General features: G+C 39.7%; 1 protein-coding gene across 1 annotated transcript; it reads left to right on the forward strand.

Annotated features, from left to right (window-relative positions):
- Positions 1-235: 235 nt before the first annotated feature.
- Positions 236-6,872, forward strand: trh (thyrotropin releasing hormone). Its single transcript, XM_003217744.4, has 3 exons — positions 236-402; positions 1,820-2,034; positions 3,095-6,872. The coding sequence occupies exons 2-3, from the start codon at positions 1,836-1,838 to the stop codon at positions 3,628-3,630; spliced, it is 735 nt and encodes a 244-aa protein (XP_003217792.2). The 5' UTR covers positions 236-402; positions 1,820-1,835; the 3' UTR covers positions 3,631-6,872.
- Positions 6,873-20,179: the final 13,307 nt, after the last annotated feature.

Genomic DNA, 20,179 nt, shown 5'->3' on the forward strand with positions numbered 1-20,179 from the left:
AAACCTCTCTCATGTTGTATTAATTTTTTGGAACATTTCTCCCCTTCTCCCGGAACTTGGGAGTATTGTGAGGTCAGCTCGCAACTCTCAGGATTTTAACATACACGCAATTTTCGGATGGCTGACATCATTGAAAGGGGGAGAGGCCGGGGAAACACAACCTATTGTGTACATTACCTCACAGTGATTTGCGTAATAAGTTCTTCAGAGGCAGGAGGGTATAAGAGGGAGAGAAGAAGTAGCCCACAAAGGAGAACTCAGCAGCAGTTCTCTTGGATGCCTCATGTGCTCAGAAGGGAAAGGCAACTTTGAAGCTCAGACGCATTAACAGCTGCAGAAACATAGGGAGCTCAAGCAACCCTCTGGAAACCTCCGCCGAGGAGTAAAACACCAGGAGAGAAGGTAATTTCTATTTAAATGTAATTGCCAGGTCTGCTTGCATTAAAAACTTTTTCCTTCTTATTAACTACTGCAACCAAGAAGCAGCACATGCCTGTAAGCTAATAGACGCAGTTCTTGAGCTATGCTATTGATGGTTATAAAACCATGCTATTTATTGGAGGACAAATGCCTTTTTTAAAGCCACAGCTTTGTAAAACTTTAAATCAGAAAGTGTGTGTTTCTTTTAACTAGCAATGTCTTCCATTTTAAACAGGTGAATTCCAACAATTAGACAGCAAAATAACTCCAAATCAGTTTGAAATGCCTGAAAAATGATGGTTCTTCACTTGCCAGGTATTAAATCAGAAAGGGAAAGCCTGGCAAATATATTGAAAAAATGTTCTGTTCTGACATCTACTCACTCATTAGCCTAAATCTAATGATTTAGGCTAATGGAGTTTAAAAGTGCTTCAAATTACTATCCACAGTGTGAAATAACATCCACTTGTTCATGTTTCAAAATGTTTTGAGAGCTTTAGAAATTCAGTTAAAATAAAAAATTGATTTTTGTGAATGTTTTTAAGAGCTCTTTTAAAATAGTATACGTTTTAGGCAAGCCATAATGTAATTATTTGCTAAAACTCCATTTTAAGTATGCACATTTGTGTTGCTTACTTTGTTTTATTCCCAGTATGTATAGTGTGAAACAAAATCTGATTTGATGTTTTGAAATGAAGCTCTAGTTCTTTGGTAAGTAAAAAGAATTCAGGTCAATACTAAGGAGAAGATGTTTTTGTGTCTGTGGGAAGACACACAGACAGAGAGGGAGAGAAAGATATTTATCATGAAAAGGGGATGATAAAACTAAATCAGCACGAATCCATGCTGATTCAGCCTTCATCTTTGCTCAAAGGCAAACTTCCCAAGTCATTTGAAGATGCTCATGCAAACTGAGGGAATGTCCAGAAAAATTACAGGAGACCAAATGATCATTTCTGCAGGCAACTTCAACAGGGCTAGATAATGACGCAAGAGCCTGGGTTTATTTTCATGAGTTTTTTTTTCTGTGTCAGGAGCGACTTGAGAAACTGCAAGTCGCTTCTGGTATGAGAGAATTGGCCATCTACAAGGACGTTGCCCAGGGAACACCCGGATGTTTTGATGTTTTTACCATCCTTGTGGGAGGCTTCTCTCATGTCACCACATGGAGCTGGAGCTGATAGAGAGAGCTCATCCATGCTCTCCTTGGTTTGGATTTGAATCGGAAACCTCCAGGTCAACAACCAAACTCTCAAGTCAACAGTCCTGCTGGCACAAGGGTTTGACACACTGCACCACTGGGACCTCTATCTTCATGAGTATACCATGTTTCTCTGAGTCATTAAGGATGTTGCATATGTTACCTATTTTGTTCTCCATCACCATGTTTCTCTTGCAGGACTTGGATTCCCACCATGGCATCTGTTCATCTGCTCCTGCTTCTCTTCTCCCTGGCTTTCACCAGTGTCTGTGGCAATTTGGGGCAGTCATTTCCAGAAGAAGATGAGAATGAGGAAAAGGCTCATTTGGATGACATTTTCCAAAGGGCAGAGAGCATCATCTTGAGGTCTGTTTTTAGAAAAATGGAAGAGGATGAAGAGGATCCCAACAAAGGTATGTTTAATTATTTAGGTCTCTCACACTACACAATTATTGCACTTTGATACTGCATTCTATGGGTTCCTGGGATTTGTAGTTTTGTGTGGTATGCCAAATGCTCTGCCAGAAAGGTCTAAATTAAATTAGAAGTCCCAGGATTCCATGGAATGCAGGTATGGCATTGTATTAAAGATCAATGATCGTATGGTGTGAAACAGACTTTAGCAGCTGAAATGGCTTTCTTGTTTATATATTGGGTCCCCTGTATCTGCTGGGATTTGGTTCCAGGACCCATCATAGATACCCTGTAGAAATCAACTTTCATTATATACAGCCATGGTTAGTTGAATTGGCGGCTATAGAATAAGTAGATATTGAGGGAGATTGGATGTCCCTTTTCTTTTCTGAAAGGTTTTCAAAGTGGATTGTAATTTAGTTGATGTCAATGACAACTGCAAGACAGACACCTATCTCTTTTGGTATCATAAAGCAATGGTCAAGTCATACTGATATTGTTTTAATTTTAAAGCTAAAGCACGTTTTTAAACTTTCCCTTCTATGTTCAATATAAGGCTAGTATGAAACAGCTTGTTCATAGTTCCTTTTAGAACAGGTAAAGCCACAAATCTCATGATTCCAAACATTGAACCATGTTGGTTGAAGTGGTTTTTTTTTTATTGTGTCAGAAGCAACTTGAGAACATACTGCAAGTTGCTTCTGGTGTGAAAGAATTGGCCATCTACAGAGATATTGCCCAGGTCATGCCCAGATGTATTACCATCCTGCTGGGAAGCTTTCCTCATGTCCCCGCAAGCTAGATCTGATGGACGGGAGCTCACCCCGTCTCACGGATTCAAACTGCCAACCTTCAGGTCAGCAGTTCAGCTGGCACAAGGGTTTAACCCATTGCACCATTCCGGGTGAAGTGGTGGCAACCTGCATTAATTCTACCCTAAGTTGATAGGAGACTCGAAGGAACAGAAACCAACTTTCTGAGTTTATATTCTAATACTCAAACCATTATCACATTGTGGCTCTGAATGTTATTAACAATGTTTCACATTTGATTGGACAGATTTAGTTACTCCCCAATTGGACCAGATCACTAAAAGGCAGCACCCTGGGAAAAGAGATCTATACAGTCTGGAAAAGAGGCAACATCCTGGGAAAAGAGACCAAGATGATGGTTTTAATCTCTACTCAGAACTGCAGAAGAGGCAGCATCCAGGCAGACGGTCCCTGTGGGAACAATACCTCAACACCCCCAACAGCCAACTGGCTTATCTGAATGAATTATCTAAGAGGCAGCATCCAGGTAAGAGATACCTGGCATACAGCAAGCGACAGCACCCTGGAAAGCGAAGTTGGGATGAAGAGACCGAGGAAGTAGAGCAGAACCTGGAGAAACGGCAGCATCCAGGGAAGAGGTATCTGAGTTCGGAGAGTCCAGATTACACTGCTCCCTGTGACCTGCAGGATTCCCTGGAATGCAGCAAAAGCAGCTTGCTGCTTGAGTTGCTAGATAGCGTCAGCCAAGGCCGGGGAGAAGAGAAGCGGCAACATCCTGGAAGAAGGTCTTTGTTGGATGGGGAGGTGGAGGCAGAGGAGTGAGGTACAGCATCTCTCTCCATGTTTGTTCATTGTTTACATTCCTTTGAAGGACCCCGCCCAAATCTCCAGACTTTTCAGAAGTCCACTCCACTCATATATGCCCTTTTCAACTCTGCTTGCTGACCTACTTCACTGGTAGTTCTTCACCATATGTTCTTTCCTGTCAGGCTACGATTTGGCTGGAGCAGTGCATGGAAGCGTGGATTTCATTCTAAGGACACATTGAGAGGCACGTTGTCTGGCTTGTCCATCTGCTTAAAATGAAGCTGTCTTAATAAAGTATGGTTCTGGTATTATTATTTTTCTACAAGCACTTGTAGGCCAAAGATACACGCAGAATGAAAGGCATATTGTCATATCGGTTGAATATCCCTTATCCGAAATACTTGGGACCACAAATGTTTTGGATTTTGGAATACCTGTATTTTGATATATGTATATAAAGAGGTCTTTTAAAATTGGGATCCAAATCTAAACAAGAAATGCATTAATGCTTCATATATTCCCTATACACATAGCCTGAAGGTGATTTTTATACATTATTTTTTAATAATTTTGTGCATGAAATCAAGTTTGTGTACATTGAACCATCAGAAACAAAGCATCACTATCTCAGCCACACATGTGGACAATTTTGGAACAGTTTGGATTTTAGATTTCTGGATAAGGGATGCTCAGCCTGTGATATGAGAATGGGATGTAGACTTTGATGGTCAACAATGGCAGCCCAGTTTCATAGAGATGTTCCATGCTCATGTTTTAATGTCCTCACAATACAAATATGTGTCTTTAGCTGTCTAGCAGCTATTTCCCTCCACATGTTGGGAAGCAGGCCAGGAGAGAAGCACCTCTGGGTTTCTGTGGCTTATTGTGGATCCTCACCCGGTTCATGGAAGCCCCTAGGGCTCCTGATTCCATGAGTCCCCATACTCTTGCCAGGCGGACAGATTCCCCCATTTGCTGCTGTCTTTTCCAATGTCTTCCTTTTTCTAATGGGTGAATATTAGTGATATCTCCAATTAATGAATAGAGATAAATATAATTACAGAATCAGATGTAAAACATTGCTGAGCTGGAATCTACACTCTTCATCACAGGAGATGGCAAGTTCTTCCACCAAAGAGTGTTTTCCATCACACAGGCTGACCTCAGTAAACTGGAAACTCTGAAATGAACAAAGGAAGAGAGTACTGACTGACTACATGCCTTATACAGATAGTCAATACTGAGCCATCCACTATGGATAACAATTGTATTATGGATGGGTGAAAAAAAGGGACCACACAAGATGAAGGAATGGCAATACATGGGATTTCATGGTTTGGACATTAACATGCATAGCCCTTCAAATCCACTATAGGCCTTTTGTAATTAAAATAATTCATCCCAAGCAGTCCTGTTGGCTAAGGCCTAAAATATTATATTCATTGTGGAGACCAAGCACTACATTCATGCTCTTTAGGACAGTCTTCCAAAACCTAAAGCAGCTACAGTATGTTGGATTACATTTCCCTCCGTCCCCAGCATGGCCATTGGAGGCATCAAGTCAGGGAATGTTGGTTTAACAGGACTGCTGGAATGATTTGTAGCTACTGTATTGCACATTTTCTCGATTACAGCTAGTGAACTCCCAAAAGTTGTTCTAAATGGAGGAGTGGGGGAGACTGAAAATTATTTTGGCTATGTTGATATCCCAAGTGTGAATAATGCCTGGACCAGATGTCATACTTGATCACAAAGTGCTGAACAATTGCACAATTTCTCAAACAAGCTTGCTTATTAACTATGTTTATGAATTAAACAAAAGCAGCAAAGGAATGCAGACATGTAGCATTGGTTTAGGAAGTGGAGACAAAGAGATTGTGGCAGTTTCTTACACATTCAGTTACATGCTTGTGTATGGACAGACTAAATATTTATTTTGAAAGCAGGAATGGGGAACCTTTGGTTCTCCAGATGTTGGACTGTTACTTTCATCAATCTACATTAGGGATTTTCAGTGCAGAGACATCAGAAGGGTCACCTATTCCTCAGTCCTGCTACTTGAAACAAGCCATGCCTCCTGCTATTCAGGCAACAAGGATGATGTTGATCCAGCCATTATTGAGGTCCCTGCACCATGGATGATCAGGAAGAGGAGGAACTCCTTGCTGGACACAGTATTGCCTTGGGCTTTACGGAAAATGAACAAAAATGGATCTTAGACTAGACAGTCTGATAAGTCCCAGCTGTTTCCAGTATGAGAACTGAACGTGTAGATGGTAAAGAGTGGCACATAGCTGGGGGGAGAGCTATGGCTGCTTTACCATTCCCATCATACTAGGTGTATCCCATCAACTGCTGTACTGATTCCACAAAGCCAGAACCTTTCACTTGGAGTCTCTAGGCCAGCTTTCCTCAGATGTATTGGTCTACCTCTCTCATCATCATCAAGGGCTGTGTTGGCTGGGGAATTGTGGGATTTGTAGTCTGAAAAGTATATCATATGAGCCATGCAAATTGCAATCACAGCAGGACAACAGGATCTGTACCTTGGGCTTATCACATGACATTGCTCCTTTCCCACCACTCTCCCAGTGAGAGACTGTTGGAAGGCGTTACTTTTGCTAAAGGAAATAATTAACACATTATTTATATTTGAAAAAGAAATGTTTCCAGGCTGTGTCCCGCTGAGAGATATGTGGGAAATAAGTGATATCATGAAGTAAGTCCTGTAGTAATTGTGATTTGCTTGTTTTTTGTGAGATACTCCTAACACATCTCCAGGTAATCATGTTAAGGAAAACATTCAAGCTGTTCTGTGATGAGACTTACAAGCTCTCCTGGGTAACTGAGTGACTTCTCTCTGCTGAATAAGGTATGAAAGAATGTCATCCTCTAAATGTACAGGATTGATGGATAGAGAAAATTGGCATGCCTACTTTAGCCAAATTCAAATTTGCTGCTACTTGTGCTCACAGAGGGACTCACAGGAGTGCAAAGTTTTGTTTGGGAAATCCACAGCAGCCTGCTTCTGTTACTGTCAAAAAAAACCGTTTGGAAATGATACCTCACTTTACTTCAAAATAATGATTGAACAACAATCCTAATGTTGAACTACAGAAAACAAGTATCTTCACCTCACTGTGTGAATTGTCTTTTAAAATAAGGAAAACTCTGCCAATATTCCCAAATGTCTTTAGTTTCTGTAGTTTAACCGTGTTAATTTGCCATTAACAAATAAATATTTATCGTGAACAATGGTCCCTGATTAAATTGTCATTTTTGATTTGTGGTTGTCCAAAGTGTTAAACAACCAATATCTTGCTGAATGTAAAACAAAAACCAGCCCAAGATGTGGATGGAACAAGCTCAGTACTCTTCTATTCCAAATTGTGTATTGTGATGATTATACATCAGTATTAACACTAGTTTTCTAACCATTCGGAAACATGCATTATGTACTCATAGTAATTGCCCAGTGTCTTTTGAAAGCTTTTAATTGTATAGATAAATACAACAAACTGCAGCCTAAGTAAGCCAACTAGCATCCTCCTAAAATAGTTTTATAGAACATTTTGGTTCTTGGTTCCAAGCCTGTAAAACTGATGTGGAACTAGATCAAAAAAAAAAAAAGAAAAGAAAAGAAAAGAAAAAGAAAAAAAACTAGTGACTCTGCAGGATGAAATCCTTCCCTTCTCTTTAACTCTCTATGCCAGTTCATCCCCTCCACCCAAATTCTATGGGCCATAAGAAATTATGATGAGCACCGTGTGGCCATAGGTTGCCCACCCCACTTTTAGGTCATGGATGTGTCTCACAACAGGCAGCAGATGCTAAGAATCCCTCATTTGCCCTAATAAAAATCAGTATTTTATGCAAAATAGTAGTAGCTCCTATCAGATGTAATAGCACAGAAGCCTCTCATATATTTTGGAGGTCCATAGAGGAGGATGCATCTACATGTGGAGCTCCTCAGATGTATCCAATTTGTCAAATGGTACCAACTTTAAGCATTTCTCTCTTGAAGAGGAGCAAAGGAGGGTAGGAATGTTATCAATAAATAAACACATCATTTCTGCAATAAATAGACAGTTGTCAAGGTAAGTCTCAACCAGAGTGGGCAACTTCCACAAAGGGTGGAAGGCTTTGAAGAGCACTACTGGACACTGAGGACAAAATTTTGGTTTTGCATTGAATTCGAGGGGTGCATGGGAATGCAAGTATCTTTGGAGTTCTGCAAAAATTGTTATTGAATATCTGGTTTAAAAGGTACCACAGCTAAAGTGGTATTGAACTGGGTGGTGGGGGGTGGGGTGGGGGGATAGGCTGTTAGAATGCCACAACTCAACTTGGGTAGAAGGAAAAGGGCACTGGCTCCAATGCTGTTGCTGAGAAGAGGAAGCCTGTAAGAAGCAGAGATAAAGAAGAAATATGTTGAAAACCTCCTGCAAAGGATCGTTTTGTGGCGCTGGAGCTTGGGTGCCTCAACAATGCCATGAGCTAAACCATGAAAGGATACCCAAGACGGGAAGGTCATGGAAGATAGACACTTTTGAACTATGGTGTTGGAGGAAAATTCCAATTCCAACCGATACTCCAGGAAATAATGCCCGGCTGCTCAATGGAGGGAAGGATACTAAAGGCAAAGATGAAATACTTTGACCACATAATGAGAAGACAGGAAAGCTTGGAGAAGAGAATTATGCTGGGGAAAATGGAAGGAAAGAGGAAGAGGGGTCGCCCATGGGCAAGATGGATGGATGGTATCTTTGAAGGGACTGACTTAACCTTGAAGGAGCTTGGGGTGGCGATGGCCGACAGGGAGCTCTGGTGTGGGCTAGTCTATGAGGTTACGAAGAGTTGGAAGTGACTGAACAAATAAACAACAAATGTTGAAAACAGAGGAATTACAGACATGAATCAATCAGGGGCAGCTAACACCTCAGAACAAAGGATTCCCCCAGGCAGGAATGAAGCTTGCAAATCCATTAATGCTAATCAAGGTGATTAATTACAACATTCACACTAGCCTCCAACAGATAAGAGTTCTTTCTCCCACCCTGGACCTTCCACAGATATATAAACCTCCCTTGCTTAGTTTTACAATATACCTCACAACCTCTGAGGATGCCTACCATATGGGCAAATGTCAGGAGAGAATGCTTCTGGAACATGGCCATACAGCCTGGAAAAAGCACAACAACCCTGTGACTCTGGCCATGAAAGCCTTCAACAACATAATACGTTATTTTCATCACAAATTATTTCTGAATCTACCCCTTCCCTCAGTCAAAGGTAATAAAATAGATTATGGCATTTCAGGGACTTGGAATCAAGTTAATGGGATGACTGTTGGGAGAGACTTATGGCCAAAAAGGTTTCTAGAAGTTTCATTTTTCAGTAATGCCACTAAGTGAAGCAGAAAATAATAAGATTTTCTTTATGGAGATCTTTATCCTTTTTTTTCAAACTCAGTTTGAACCAGAACAAATTGGATAAAGTAGACAGATAATTAGTATCTTTGGCAGTTCGTTTCAGGCCCAGCTCATCACTGAAATTGTGCCCCCTCACACAACAAGATGCCTCTGGAAGTGCTTGTCCTCCATGTTAAATCATTATAATTAGTGTGTGCTGCACCTACGTTAGACAAGTATAAATAAAGAACCCTTTATTATTATTTTAATGAATCATCATCTGAAGGAATTCGGTGGAAATACCAACAAATCTCAATGTTTTCTATCAGCGATTAATAGCACAACTATATGTGTGTTTCAATGGGAAATATTAAGGTATATTTATGTATTAAATTTATATTAGAACTTTCTCCCAAAAATGGGATCAAGGTGGCTTCTTGTTAGAATCTTGCAGGCCTCCAGTCGTTACTGGATAGTTACTGCCTTGAAATCTACTTTACATGGTGCATGGTGAAGGATCTTGGAGTGCACAAGTTGCATATCCTTGTATCAGAAACTGTGCTTAGGATTGCAGCAGATCAATCCCCATTTGAGAGGATAATTTCATACCCCTAAATCTCCCAGTCTGGAAAGTTCAACCTGATTAATCTTCTGTTGTCTCTCACCTTTTAATCTACTTTCCCCATCCATTTCTCCCCATTTGCTCTTTATCCTCAACTTATTTCAGTTGCTGCAAATTGAATTCAAAATGCAAAAGCAATTAGCACACATCTCAGAAGAGTAAGGCAGAAACAGAAGTAGGCTCAGACAAAAGCAAGCCTTTCTAGATTATTTGTTCTTCCTTATTAGTACCTTCCGCCATGTTGCTATGTTGACCAAACGGTAATGTCATCTGGCCACATATGTTCCTGTTTCATTTGTGAAATACCAAAGGGCATGCCATCTCCTTGCATAGAGTTCCTCTTATCCATGTCAGCTTGATGAGGCCATGATAGGAGATGGTGGTGTGTTGTTGTTGTTTCCATCCATGACAAAGAGAAGGAAATTAACTGTCAGATCCAGGTCTGATATAGTTTTGGGCTTAAACTATGGATGTGAATGGTTTTTGTTCCTATGGATCAAATCTGTTCACACCATGCCCCCAGAATGTCCTGCTTGGAGCCTTACATCAGCAATGAGCACCTATGTCAGCAAGGCCTCCTTGATGTTAGTACTCATCTGCCAGGAAACCTCCCTTTCCACCAGCAGAGCAACACTTCCATGCAGCCTGAGATCCCTCTTCTGGTTTTAAAGCATCCATAGAATTGGGTTTTTGTGAGTTTTTCGGGCTGTATGGCCATGTTCCAAAAGCATTCTCTACTGACGTTTCACCCACATCTATGGCAGGCATCCTCAGAGGTGTGAGATATAGCCATAGAATTGCTCCCCAAAATATTTATGATGGTTGAAGTGAAGAGTTGTAAGGAACTGGATTTTTAACATAGTTGGCCCTATGTATCCATGGATTCCCCATCCATAAATTTAATCATACATAGCTTGAAAATATTTTTTAAAATCCCAAAGGGAAACTTTAATCTTGCCATTTTAATACGTCATTGTATATAATGGACTTGAGCATCTATTGATTTTGGTATCCGCGTGTGCATGTCCTGGAACGAAACCCTGGTGAATATCAAGGACCCAGTGTACATGAAAACAAACAATCAATGGCTGCAGGACTATGTGAGTTCCAGCTGTCTATGTGGTCAATACTTGTTACTTGCCCGAGAACAATCAAAATGAAAACAAAAACAATTTTTCTGTTTCCCTTCCTCAGCAGCATCTGCCCCCCAGATGCTGCCCACCTGCTCAAACCTTTTTCACTGTGTCTGGTAAAATACAAACTGCCAATAGTTTTTTTCCAACTTCTTGTCAAAGCAGGTGGAACTAAATGTGGCCAGCATCTAGCCACAACACAGCTGTCAACATTTTCAGAGTTTATTAAGCAAGTAACCTCCAGCCACTAATGCCTACAGAAGAAAATGCCAGGTGTTCAAACACCTACGGAAATGAAGATTTTACACTTACAGAGAGGAATCTTGAAACAACAATAAAAAATGTTTTTGACCTTTCTAGGTACACATATTATCGCAATTCATCTAAAGGACTCTTGATACTTCAACCAAGAAATTTTTTAAAAACAAAACCACAATGAAGTTTCATGGCATCACCAATGAGAGATGCAAAGACAATTTCCCTTACCGATGATTGCAGAAAGATTGCTATATCTCAAAGTATAGCTTACTTTGGCAATCCCTGGTTGTCCAAGTATAATGGCCTTCCAAATTCTTGGAAGGCGCCTGTGTGTGAGTTTTTTTAATGTGTAGAGGTTGGTGCATAGCTGATCAACACACAGTCTTCACAGAGTGAGGGTCCCAACCAGTGGCGTGGTTAACACAACGACGGTGGCTAATCAATCTGTTGCAGCCATCTTACATCTTCACAGCCATTGTAACACATACCATGTTATCTTCAACCTGATCTGCTGTTGAGGTCTTCAGATTGTGCTCAGTCTGGAACCTCCCCTGCGCCCCTCCCTGGGAGTGCATGACTCCGGTGGTTACGCCCACAGGTTCATAGGAACACGCAAGCCCCCTCACCATGACAAGGTGAGAATCCATCCAGATTTTCTCCCCAAATTTTCCAATGACCTGTTTGTGAAGACTTTAGTAAGGTATTCAATATGTTGCTAAGTTTCATGCTCTTGCTTTAACCTTTGATCGGAGCAGTTCCTTTTCCTTTTCTCTGTGTTGCGGCTGCAGGAGTCTTCCCTTCACTATGTGCTACAAAAAAGGAGAATAAATTAGAATGTATAGGGCATCTAAGCATCTGTACCTTGCTGCTCTGCAGGATTACAGAGGGTGGCATACATGAGCCTGTTGTGGCATGCTTATTTCACCTGTGGGTCAATGTGGCGCATGTGCACTACAAACTATCATGCCTTCCTTTTTACAAGATTTGTTCAGATGAAGTTTTTTTTTGTCTTTGCTTCCCTTTGAGGCCAAGAGTGTGTGACTTGTCCAAGGTACCCAATGGGTTTCTATGGCCAAACAGGGATTCAAATCCAGTTCTCCAATGTTCATAGTCAAATGCTCAAACCACTATGCTACACTGACTCTCTGGTTATAAAATGTACAATAAACAGTGAAGCAGTTAATGGCAAAAATCATTTTTGGGTTACTCTTTTAAGTTAGTAGAGTTGAGCTATCATGTGACTGCTTGAACACCAGCTGCCCTCCTGCGTTTAAGATAAGTAACTGAATGGCTAGTAAGCTGAACAGATATCTATTCTGTATGATTTTTCACTAATCTATCAGAAGAATTATGTGTTGATTTATGCTCCAGCACACAAACTGTTTGCTATTATGGGTGAACACAGCTGTAAACACTTCAAACAAAAAGAAACAAAATGAAATTGCTTACATGGGATGCTAATACGAGCTTCTTCAGCTGGCCAGCATGAATTAACTCAAGATAGCCTTAATCATCTGGTTTATTATTATTATTATTATTATTATTATTATTATTATTATTATTATTATTATTATTATTTACTGTTATATCCTGCCTTTCTTTTCATGGGGCCTCATAGTGCTAACAATCACACACTTTGGTCACCATTTAAAACAAAGCGAATACAAAAATCCCCACTAAATCTACTGGAGTCTAGCTGATGCCATGCTCCTCCTGCAGAATTTCGGTATGTGTTCAGCCCACCATTCTCACCCACTCACTAGGGATAAAATTTTCATTCAAAAGTGGAAAGTCTATTTTGAGGTTGACCAGTGTTGAAAATACAGCTCTGGCTTTTGCAATGCCAAGAAGAATCTGCATTATTTCTTCCATGAGATGGAATTTAGGGTTCCTCCAGGCAGAACAAATGTGTTGAGAGAATGTGATATGTGTTGCTGTAATTCCTGTGGTTTTTAAAAATATCTAGCTTTTGTTGCTCCTGGCTATTTTTTTGGCAATTCCTAGCAGCTGCTAGATTATTTTATTCTCACTATCAAGTGATTTTTTAAAAATTCCAAAACATATGGAATTATATATGCCCTTCTCTTCTCCTCTCTTCCAGTTTCCATTAATGAGACCTTCTTTAATTTAGTTTTCCAGTACCAGAAAGGTCATTGCACTCTTCCAGTTTTTAGCAATTACCATCCAAGAGGATAACACTCATTTTAAAGAGACCCAGAAATTTTGGGTGACGAGATAGAGTTCTTTCCATGGAAACCCAGTTCTGGAGAAAATTATTAATATTTTTAGATTCTTTCATCTATTTCAAACAGCGTCAGTCAGAAAAGACACTCCTTCATGCTAATGTTTTAAAAGAGAAGGAATGCTAGTGAACTATGAACTGAAATATTGCTCATCTACATCTGCTCAGTTATAAAAGGGCACTTGCATCTCTTAAACTAGTTGCCTGTCTTGTGATACAAAAGACAATTCAGATGTTCTAATTGCACCACCTAGTGACTATAACCTGCCTTGTACAACTGTGTTTTAAAGCTCTGATAATAACTCTCCAATCATTAAGAAGTGGACTGTTTGTATGTGTGCATGCCTTCAAGAACGTAATTATCTTCAGGGCTGTCTGATCTTGGAAGCGAACTAGAGTCAGACAGCTTAGCTTTTGGATGAGAGACAAATGCTGTAGACTATATTTTCAAGGTAAACCACCTTTGAGTTGGTAAACCCTCCTTGATAATTCCTCCCCTGGGAGGCAAAAACCTATGAAATTCATAGGTTGGCTCTATGTTAATGCATACACGGTTGCATCTGAGAAAGTAGACATATGGTATTATCACACTCCACTGCTATAGTACTATTATTCCACTTTAATTTTTTATCGTGTCAGAAGCAACTTGAGAACATACTGCAAGTTGTTTCTGGTGTGAGATAATTGGCCGTCTACAGAGACGTTGCTAAGGGGACTCCCAGATGTGTTATCCTGCTGGGAGGCTTCTCTCGCAAGCTAGAGCTAATAGACAGGAGTTCACCCTGTCTCACGGTTTTGAACCGGCAACCTTCAGGTCAGCAACCCATTCTTCAGATCAGCACTCCAGCCGGCACAAGGGTTTAACTCACTGCACCACGGCAGCTCTATTCCACTTTAATGGCCATACTGCATCCCATGGGATTCTGGATTTTGTAGTTTAGTGAGGTCCAAGACCTCCATGGCTGAGAATCCTAAATACTTCTTCCTAAACTGTCACTCCTGGGATTCTGTGGGATGTTGGCTTGGAAGTTAAAATGGAATAACAGCGCCATAACAGTGTAGTATGATAAGGATTTTAGCCTACAAAAGCTTCTACCACAACTTTGCTCTCTTAATTAATTGCCATCTGTAGCAAAATGCCTAGTTATAATGTAGATTTTAAATATGTTTGTTGATGTTGGGACATGACCTACCTTATAGGGCTGTCGTGTGAACAGCCATTTTGTGATTCTCAGAGGGCAGCAGCACCAGGAAAGGAGCTATTTTGCATAGGGGCAACCCGATTGGTTGTATGCAAATGAGCGGGTGCCAAGATTTGAAAAATGAGAGTCAAGGATGGCAGTTGGAAGAAAAAAACTGAACATTCTATGGGAGTTGAAGTCAGTTAGGAAGGGAAGGAGCTAGCTGGAAGGTCATGATAACTTACTAGTCAGTAAATAAGGGTCAAGGAGTATGTTAAGGGATGGTGCTTTGAGTTCCTACGGGTGAGGAGGGCGGGGTAGAAATGATGGTGATGTAAATAAGAAGTAGTCAGAAAAATAAGTTGAAAATAATAAAAAATCTGTCTCTATGTAGTCATAAAGTAATCCTTTCTGTGTAAAAGGAAAAGATTGAAGGAAAGCTGCACTGAGACATTGTTACTCAACCACCAAGCAATTATGAAATTGTAACTATTATGCCTATGTCACAAGAATGCTATAAATAAAACAAGTTACTGTTTCTTCCCATATGAAGACTGTTTCTCAATACATTTAATATAATTTGAGAAGTTACGGAAGGTGGAAGAAGGTTTAAATAATCATTTCTGTGGTGGAATATTCACATAGGCGGATGGCCTGATATTTCTGTGTTTGTTTTACAAATGAGATTGAGAGGGACGTGGGTTTAAAAAGAGAATTTTCAAAGAAACATGTAATGACTACAAGTCCCATATGTTTTGATTGACCTAAATTGCAAGAGGCCTGTATTTGAGAGAGACCTGCACTTGAGAGAAAATGCTGATGTTTGGGAAAAGAGTTGTTCCAGAGAAAAGAAGTTACTTTCAAATAATAACAATACATCAAGTCAGAACCGGTTCCCATATGATTTCGAGCATATACTTGCAACAAGTCAGGGTCAATAACATGAAAGCACCATTGTCTAAAGCAGGGGTCCTCAAACTTTTTAAGCAGAGGGCCGGTCCACAATCCTTCAGACTGTTGAGGGGCCGAATTATCATTTGAAAAAAAAACAAAAAACGAACCAATTCCTATGTGCACTGCACAAGTCTTATTTGTAGTGCAAAACAACAACAACAACAACAACGAAAGAACAATACAATATTTAAAAATGAAAACAATTTTAACCAACATAAACCTATCAGGATTTCAATGGGAAGTGTGGGCCTGCTTCTGACCAATGAGATAGTCAAGTTAATTAGGTTTGTTGTTGTGCGCCTTCAAGTCATTTCAGACTTTGGGCGAGCCTAGGTCTAAAATTATTTATTTATTCATTTACTACATTTATTTATTACATTTATATCCCACCCTTCTCACCCTGAAGGGGACTCAGAGCAGCTGTACGTACATACAATATATTATATTATTAGCATAGTACAATATTAGCATTATATATTACTACTAGCTGTGCCCAGCCACGCGTTGCTGTGGCGTTGTCTGGTGGTGTTGGTGAGAAATTGTTGAGGTAGTGGTGGTATTGAATGTCTGTTGTATGGTTGTCTTTATGTTTAGTATGCATTTGGTTGTTTGTGTACTGTGAAAGTGGTGAGGATGGAGGACACTGTTTATGTTGGATTAGTGAGACTACTGTATATTTGTAATCTTATATTATCTGCCTAGAACTGCCCCTTCTATACAGCTGTATAAAATGCACACTGAAGTGAATTATCTGGCAGTGTGGACTCAAGATATTCCAGTTCAAAGCAGATAATATAAGATTCTAAATGGGTAATATAGCTGTGTGGAAGGGCCTTGAGTCTACACTGCCATATAATCCAGTTAAAATAAGATAATCTGTATCTTATAGGCAGTGTGGAAGAGGCCTGAGGCCTAACTGTGACTGTCCCCTGGACTGAGTAGGTTGCTAGGAGACCACGTGGGTGGAGCTTAGCCCTCTAACTGGCAGCAATTGGATAAAAACAATTATTCCTTTCCCTCTAATTAGGACTTTTTCTTTTCTTTTTGTTGTATCAATGTAGAGCCGTGGATGATGGGTTGTGTTGTCAAATTTCGAAGTTGGGGGGCCTGTAGTTTTGTTGTTTTGTCCACTGCCCTGATGCCATCACTCTTTTATATATATAGAAGATATTGAACTATACCACTATACTGTAATATTATATGTAATATATAACATATAATTAATATTATATGGTATTATTATTAGTATTATATTGTATAACGTGATAATATTATTATCAATATAATATGTCTATAAAAAGGTAAAGGTTTCCCCTGATGTTAAGTCCAGTCGTGACCGACTCTGGGGGTTGATGCTCATCTCCATTTCTAAGCCGAAGAGCCTGTGCTGTCCATAGACACCTCCAAGGTCATGTGGCTGGCATGACTGCATGGAGCGCTGTTACCTTCCCGCCAGAGCAGTACCTATTGATCTACTCACATTTGCATGTTTTCGAGCTGCTAGGTTGGCAGGAGCTGGGGCTAACAGCGGGCGCTCACTCTGCTCCTGGGATTTGAACCTGGGACCTTTTGATCCGCAAGTTCTGCAACTCAGCGCCTTAACACACTGTGCCACCAGTGTGTTAAATATATTATTAATATGTAATATTATTAAAACTGATAGAAAAATATAATATTATAAAACTGAGGGTGCGGGCCAGGTAAATGACCTTGAAGGGCCACATCCGGCCCCGGGGCCTTAGTTTGGGGACCTCTGGTCTAAAGAATCACATGTTGTTACAGCATAGAAAACCAATGGGATTGCATGGTGGTTAAGATGCTTGTGACGTAGCCAACATTAGACGAATGGGGTAAATGATCTTTGTAAGCCAATAAGGATATGCTTACTAATTTCTGTGGAGGTGATAAAAACCCTTGCAGCCATTTTGAAAATGGGACAAATCCTTTGATTGCATGTATGCATGCATTTGTCACATTGCTATGGCCACACAATAAATAGTTCTTTTGTGGTGTCTTTCCTCACCCTCTCCACAGAAAAGGGTCCTCCTGCTTTTGACTTTGGATTAAGAGGAGTATTTTTTTACATCTTTTACATCTTTGCACCTTCAAGATGAGATAAATAAATAAAAGGACCCTTCCACTATGCAACTAGCTGGAAATACCTCACATGTTTAAAGTTGGCAGTAGAAGGTCAGCTAAACAAAAGATCCTTTTGCCTAAAGGTCTCTGCAGACATAGTTAAGGAGCAGGTGTGCGTCCCACCATCCACAATGGTTTAAAATCAACAATAGTCTCACTATTGGGACGAATAGCGGCCATCAAAATGAATATATTACCCAAAATGTTATTCCTCTTCCAAAATCTCCCCATCATACAAAATTAAAACATTTTTAAAGAGTGGAACAAGGTATTACTGAAATTTATTTGGAACGGCAAAAAGACCAGAATTAAATATACAGCATTAACCAATTCAAAAACCAGAGGGAGTTTCGGCCTCCCGGATTTAAAACTGTATTTCGAGGCAAGTTTTTAACTTGGCTAAAAGATTGGCTAACACTTAAGAAAGAGAAAATTCTAACACTAGAGGGTTTCGATCTGAGAGTTGGGTTCTTCTGGAATGGAAGAACAAAAATTGAAAAGAATTTCGGGAACCATTTTATTAGATCTTCTCTTATAAGAGTATGGGAGAGATATAAAACGTGTAGGGGCAAAGATGTAAAAGATGTAAAAATACTCCTCTTAATCCAAAGTCAAAAGCAGGAGGCCCCTTTCCTGTAGAGAGGGCGAGGAAGGACACCACAAAAGTTGGATCTTCAAACTGCAAAAGAACTATTTATTGTGTGGCCATAGCAATGTGACAAATACATGCATACATGCAATCAAAGGATTTGTCCGAATTTTCAAAATGGTTGCAAGGGTTTTTATCACTTCCACAGAAAATAGTAAGCATATCCTTATATTTTGCTATATTGTACTGTTCTGGGCATGGCCCCATGTAAGCCGCCCCGAGTCCCCGTTGGGGAGATGGTGGCGGGGTATAAGTAAATTATTATTATTATTATTATTATTATTATTAATTATTATTATTATTATTATTATTATTATTGTTGTTGTTGGCTTACAAAGATAATTTACCCCAGTCGTCTAATGTTGGCTACATCACAAGCATCTTAACCATCATGCAATTCCATTGGTTTTCTATGCTGTAACAACATGTGACTCTTTAGACAATGGTGCTTTCATGTTATTGACCTTGATCTCAGTATCTCCTTCTTCCTTGTTGCAAATATAAGTTCAAAACCATATGAGAATCCTAGGGAGTAGTGGGTAAGGTTCTGACTTGATGTATTGTTATTATTTGAAAGTAACTTTTCTCTGGAACAACTCTTTTCCCAAACATCAGCATTTTCTCTCAAGCGCAGGCCTTTCTCATACATAGGCCTTTTGCAACTTAGGTCAATCAAAACATATGAGACTTATAGTCATTACAAGTATCTTTGAGAATTTTCTTTTTAAACTCACATCCCTCTCAAAAGTATTTCTATACTTAAAACGCCTCTGTGGGTCTCACCCCTTGAAGCTAGCCAAAGGAGAGTGTTGGGATGGGCAAATTGGCCCACCTATAAAGATCTTCTAATTAAGGAGAAGGGAGTAACTCCATTGAGATCACAAGAAGAATTATCCCGGACTTTTAAAAAAATGTCATGGTTTCAATACTTACAAATAAGAGAACATTATAATCGAGACAAAATTATTGAATTCCAGGAAAAAGAAGACTTTTGGGTTAAGGTATTACAAATGGAAAAAAAGACAATAACTAGAATTTATCAAAAACTTTTAGAGTGGGTGACGGAGACAGAGACAATTAAAAGCTGTATGACAAAATGGGCGACAAATATTGGAAGGCCGATTAGGTTAAATGAGTGGGAAGACATTTGGACAAAAATTAAAATACACTTACGCAACGGACCTCAGGGAAAATTGGATGAAGATGTTCCATAGATGGTACATGACCCCACAAAAATTGGGGAAAATGTATAAAAACACTCAGAATTTGTGTTGGAAATGCCAACAACAGGAAGGGACCTACTACCACATGTGGTGGTCCTGTAAAGAAGCCTCCAAATATTGGACTCAGATCCATGAAGAATGCCAGAAGATACTGGAGATAAAATTCCCCAAAAACCCGGAATATTTTCAGGTTTTGAGTCCATCGTTAGGAACGATGGACTTAGAAGCAGATCTTGACAGTAATAATGACATTTTATTTACTTCCTTGACAACAGCTGCAAGGATAACATATGCAAAAAAACCTGGAAATTAAAGGAAATACCATCCTTGATGCACTGGGTGGAAATAGAGATATGGACAGACTGATGTTTTACATAAAAAAGAACACAAGCAATTTCATTAATCAGACAAACTGGATCAGCCTGGACAACTACATTAGTGAAAATGGAGAAGTATAGAATAAGATAAAATCGGAAAGAGTAAAGTGAAGACAAAGAAGAAGGGACACAATAAATCATGAACCACTTCTAGAGTATAGGAGTGGAGGAAAAGAAAAGAAAGATAACCACAACAGAAAGAATGGAAGACAAAATAAAAAAATCCACACTGCAATTTCCCTCCCATTTTCTCTACCCTTTCCCTCCTCCCAAATATATATATATATATATATACACACACACACACACACACACACACACACACACACACACACACACACACACCTTTTTTCTCCCTCTCCCCTTTTTCTTCTT

The sequence above is a fragment of the Anolis carolinensis genome, chromosome 2, assembly GCF_035594765.1.
Source record: "Anolis carolinensis isolate JA03-04 chromosome 2, rAnoCar3.1.pri, whole genome shotgun sequence".
NCBI lineage: Eukaryota > Metazoa > Chordata > Lepidosauria > Squamata > Dactyloidae > Anolis > Anolis carolinensis.

Excerpts from the sequence above, each read along its gene's own strand:
- trh (XM_003217744.4), top strand. The coding sequence starts at position 1,836 with ATGGCATCTGTTCATCTGCTCCTGCTTCTCTTCTCCCTGGCTTTCACC. Across the intron at positions 2,035-3,094 it reads TGAAGAGGATCCCAACAAAG|ATTTAGTTACTCCCCAATTG; the intron begins GTATGTTTAATT and ends TTGATTGGACAG.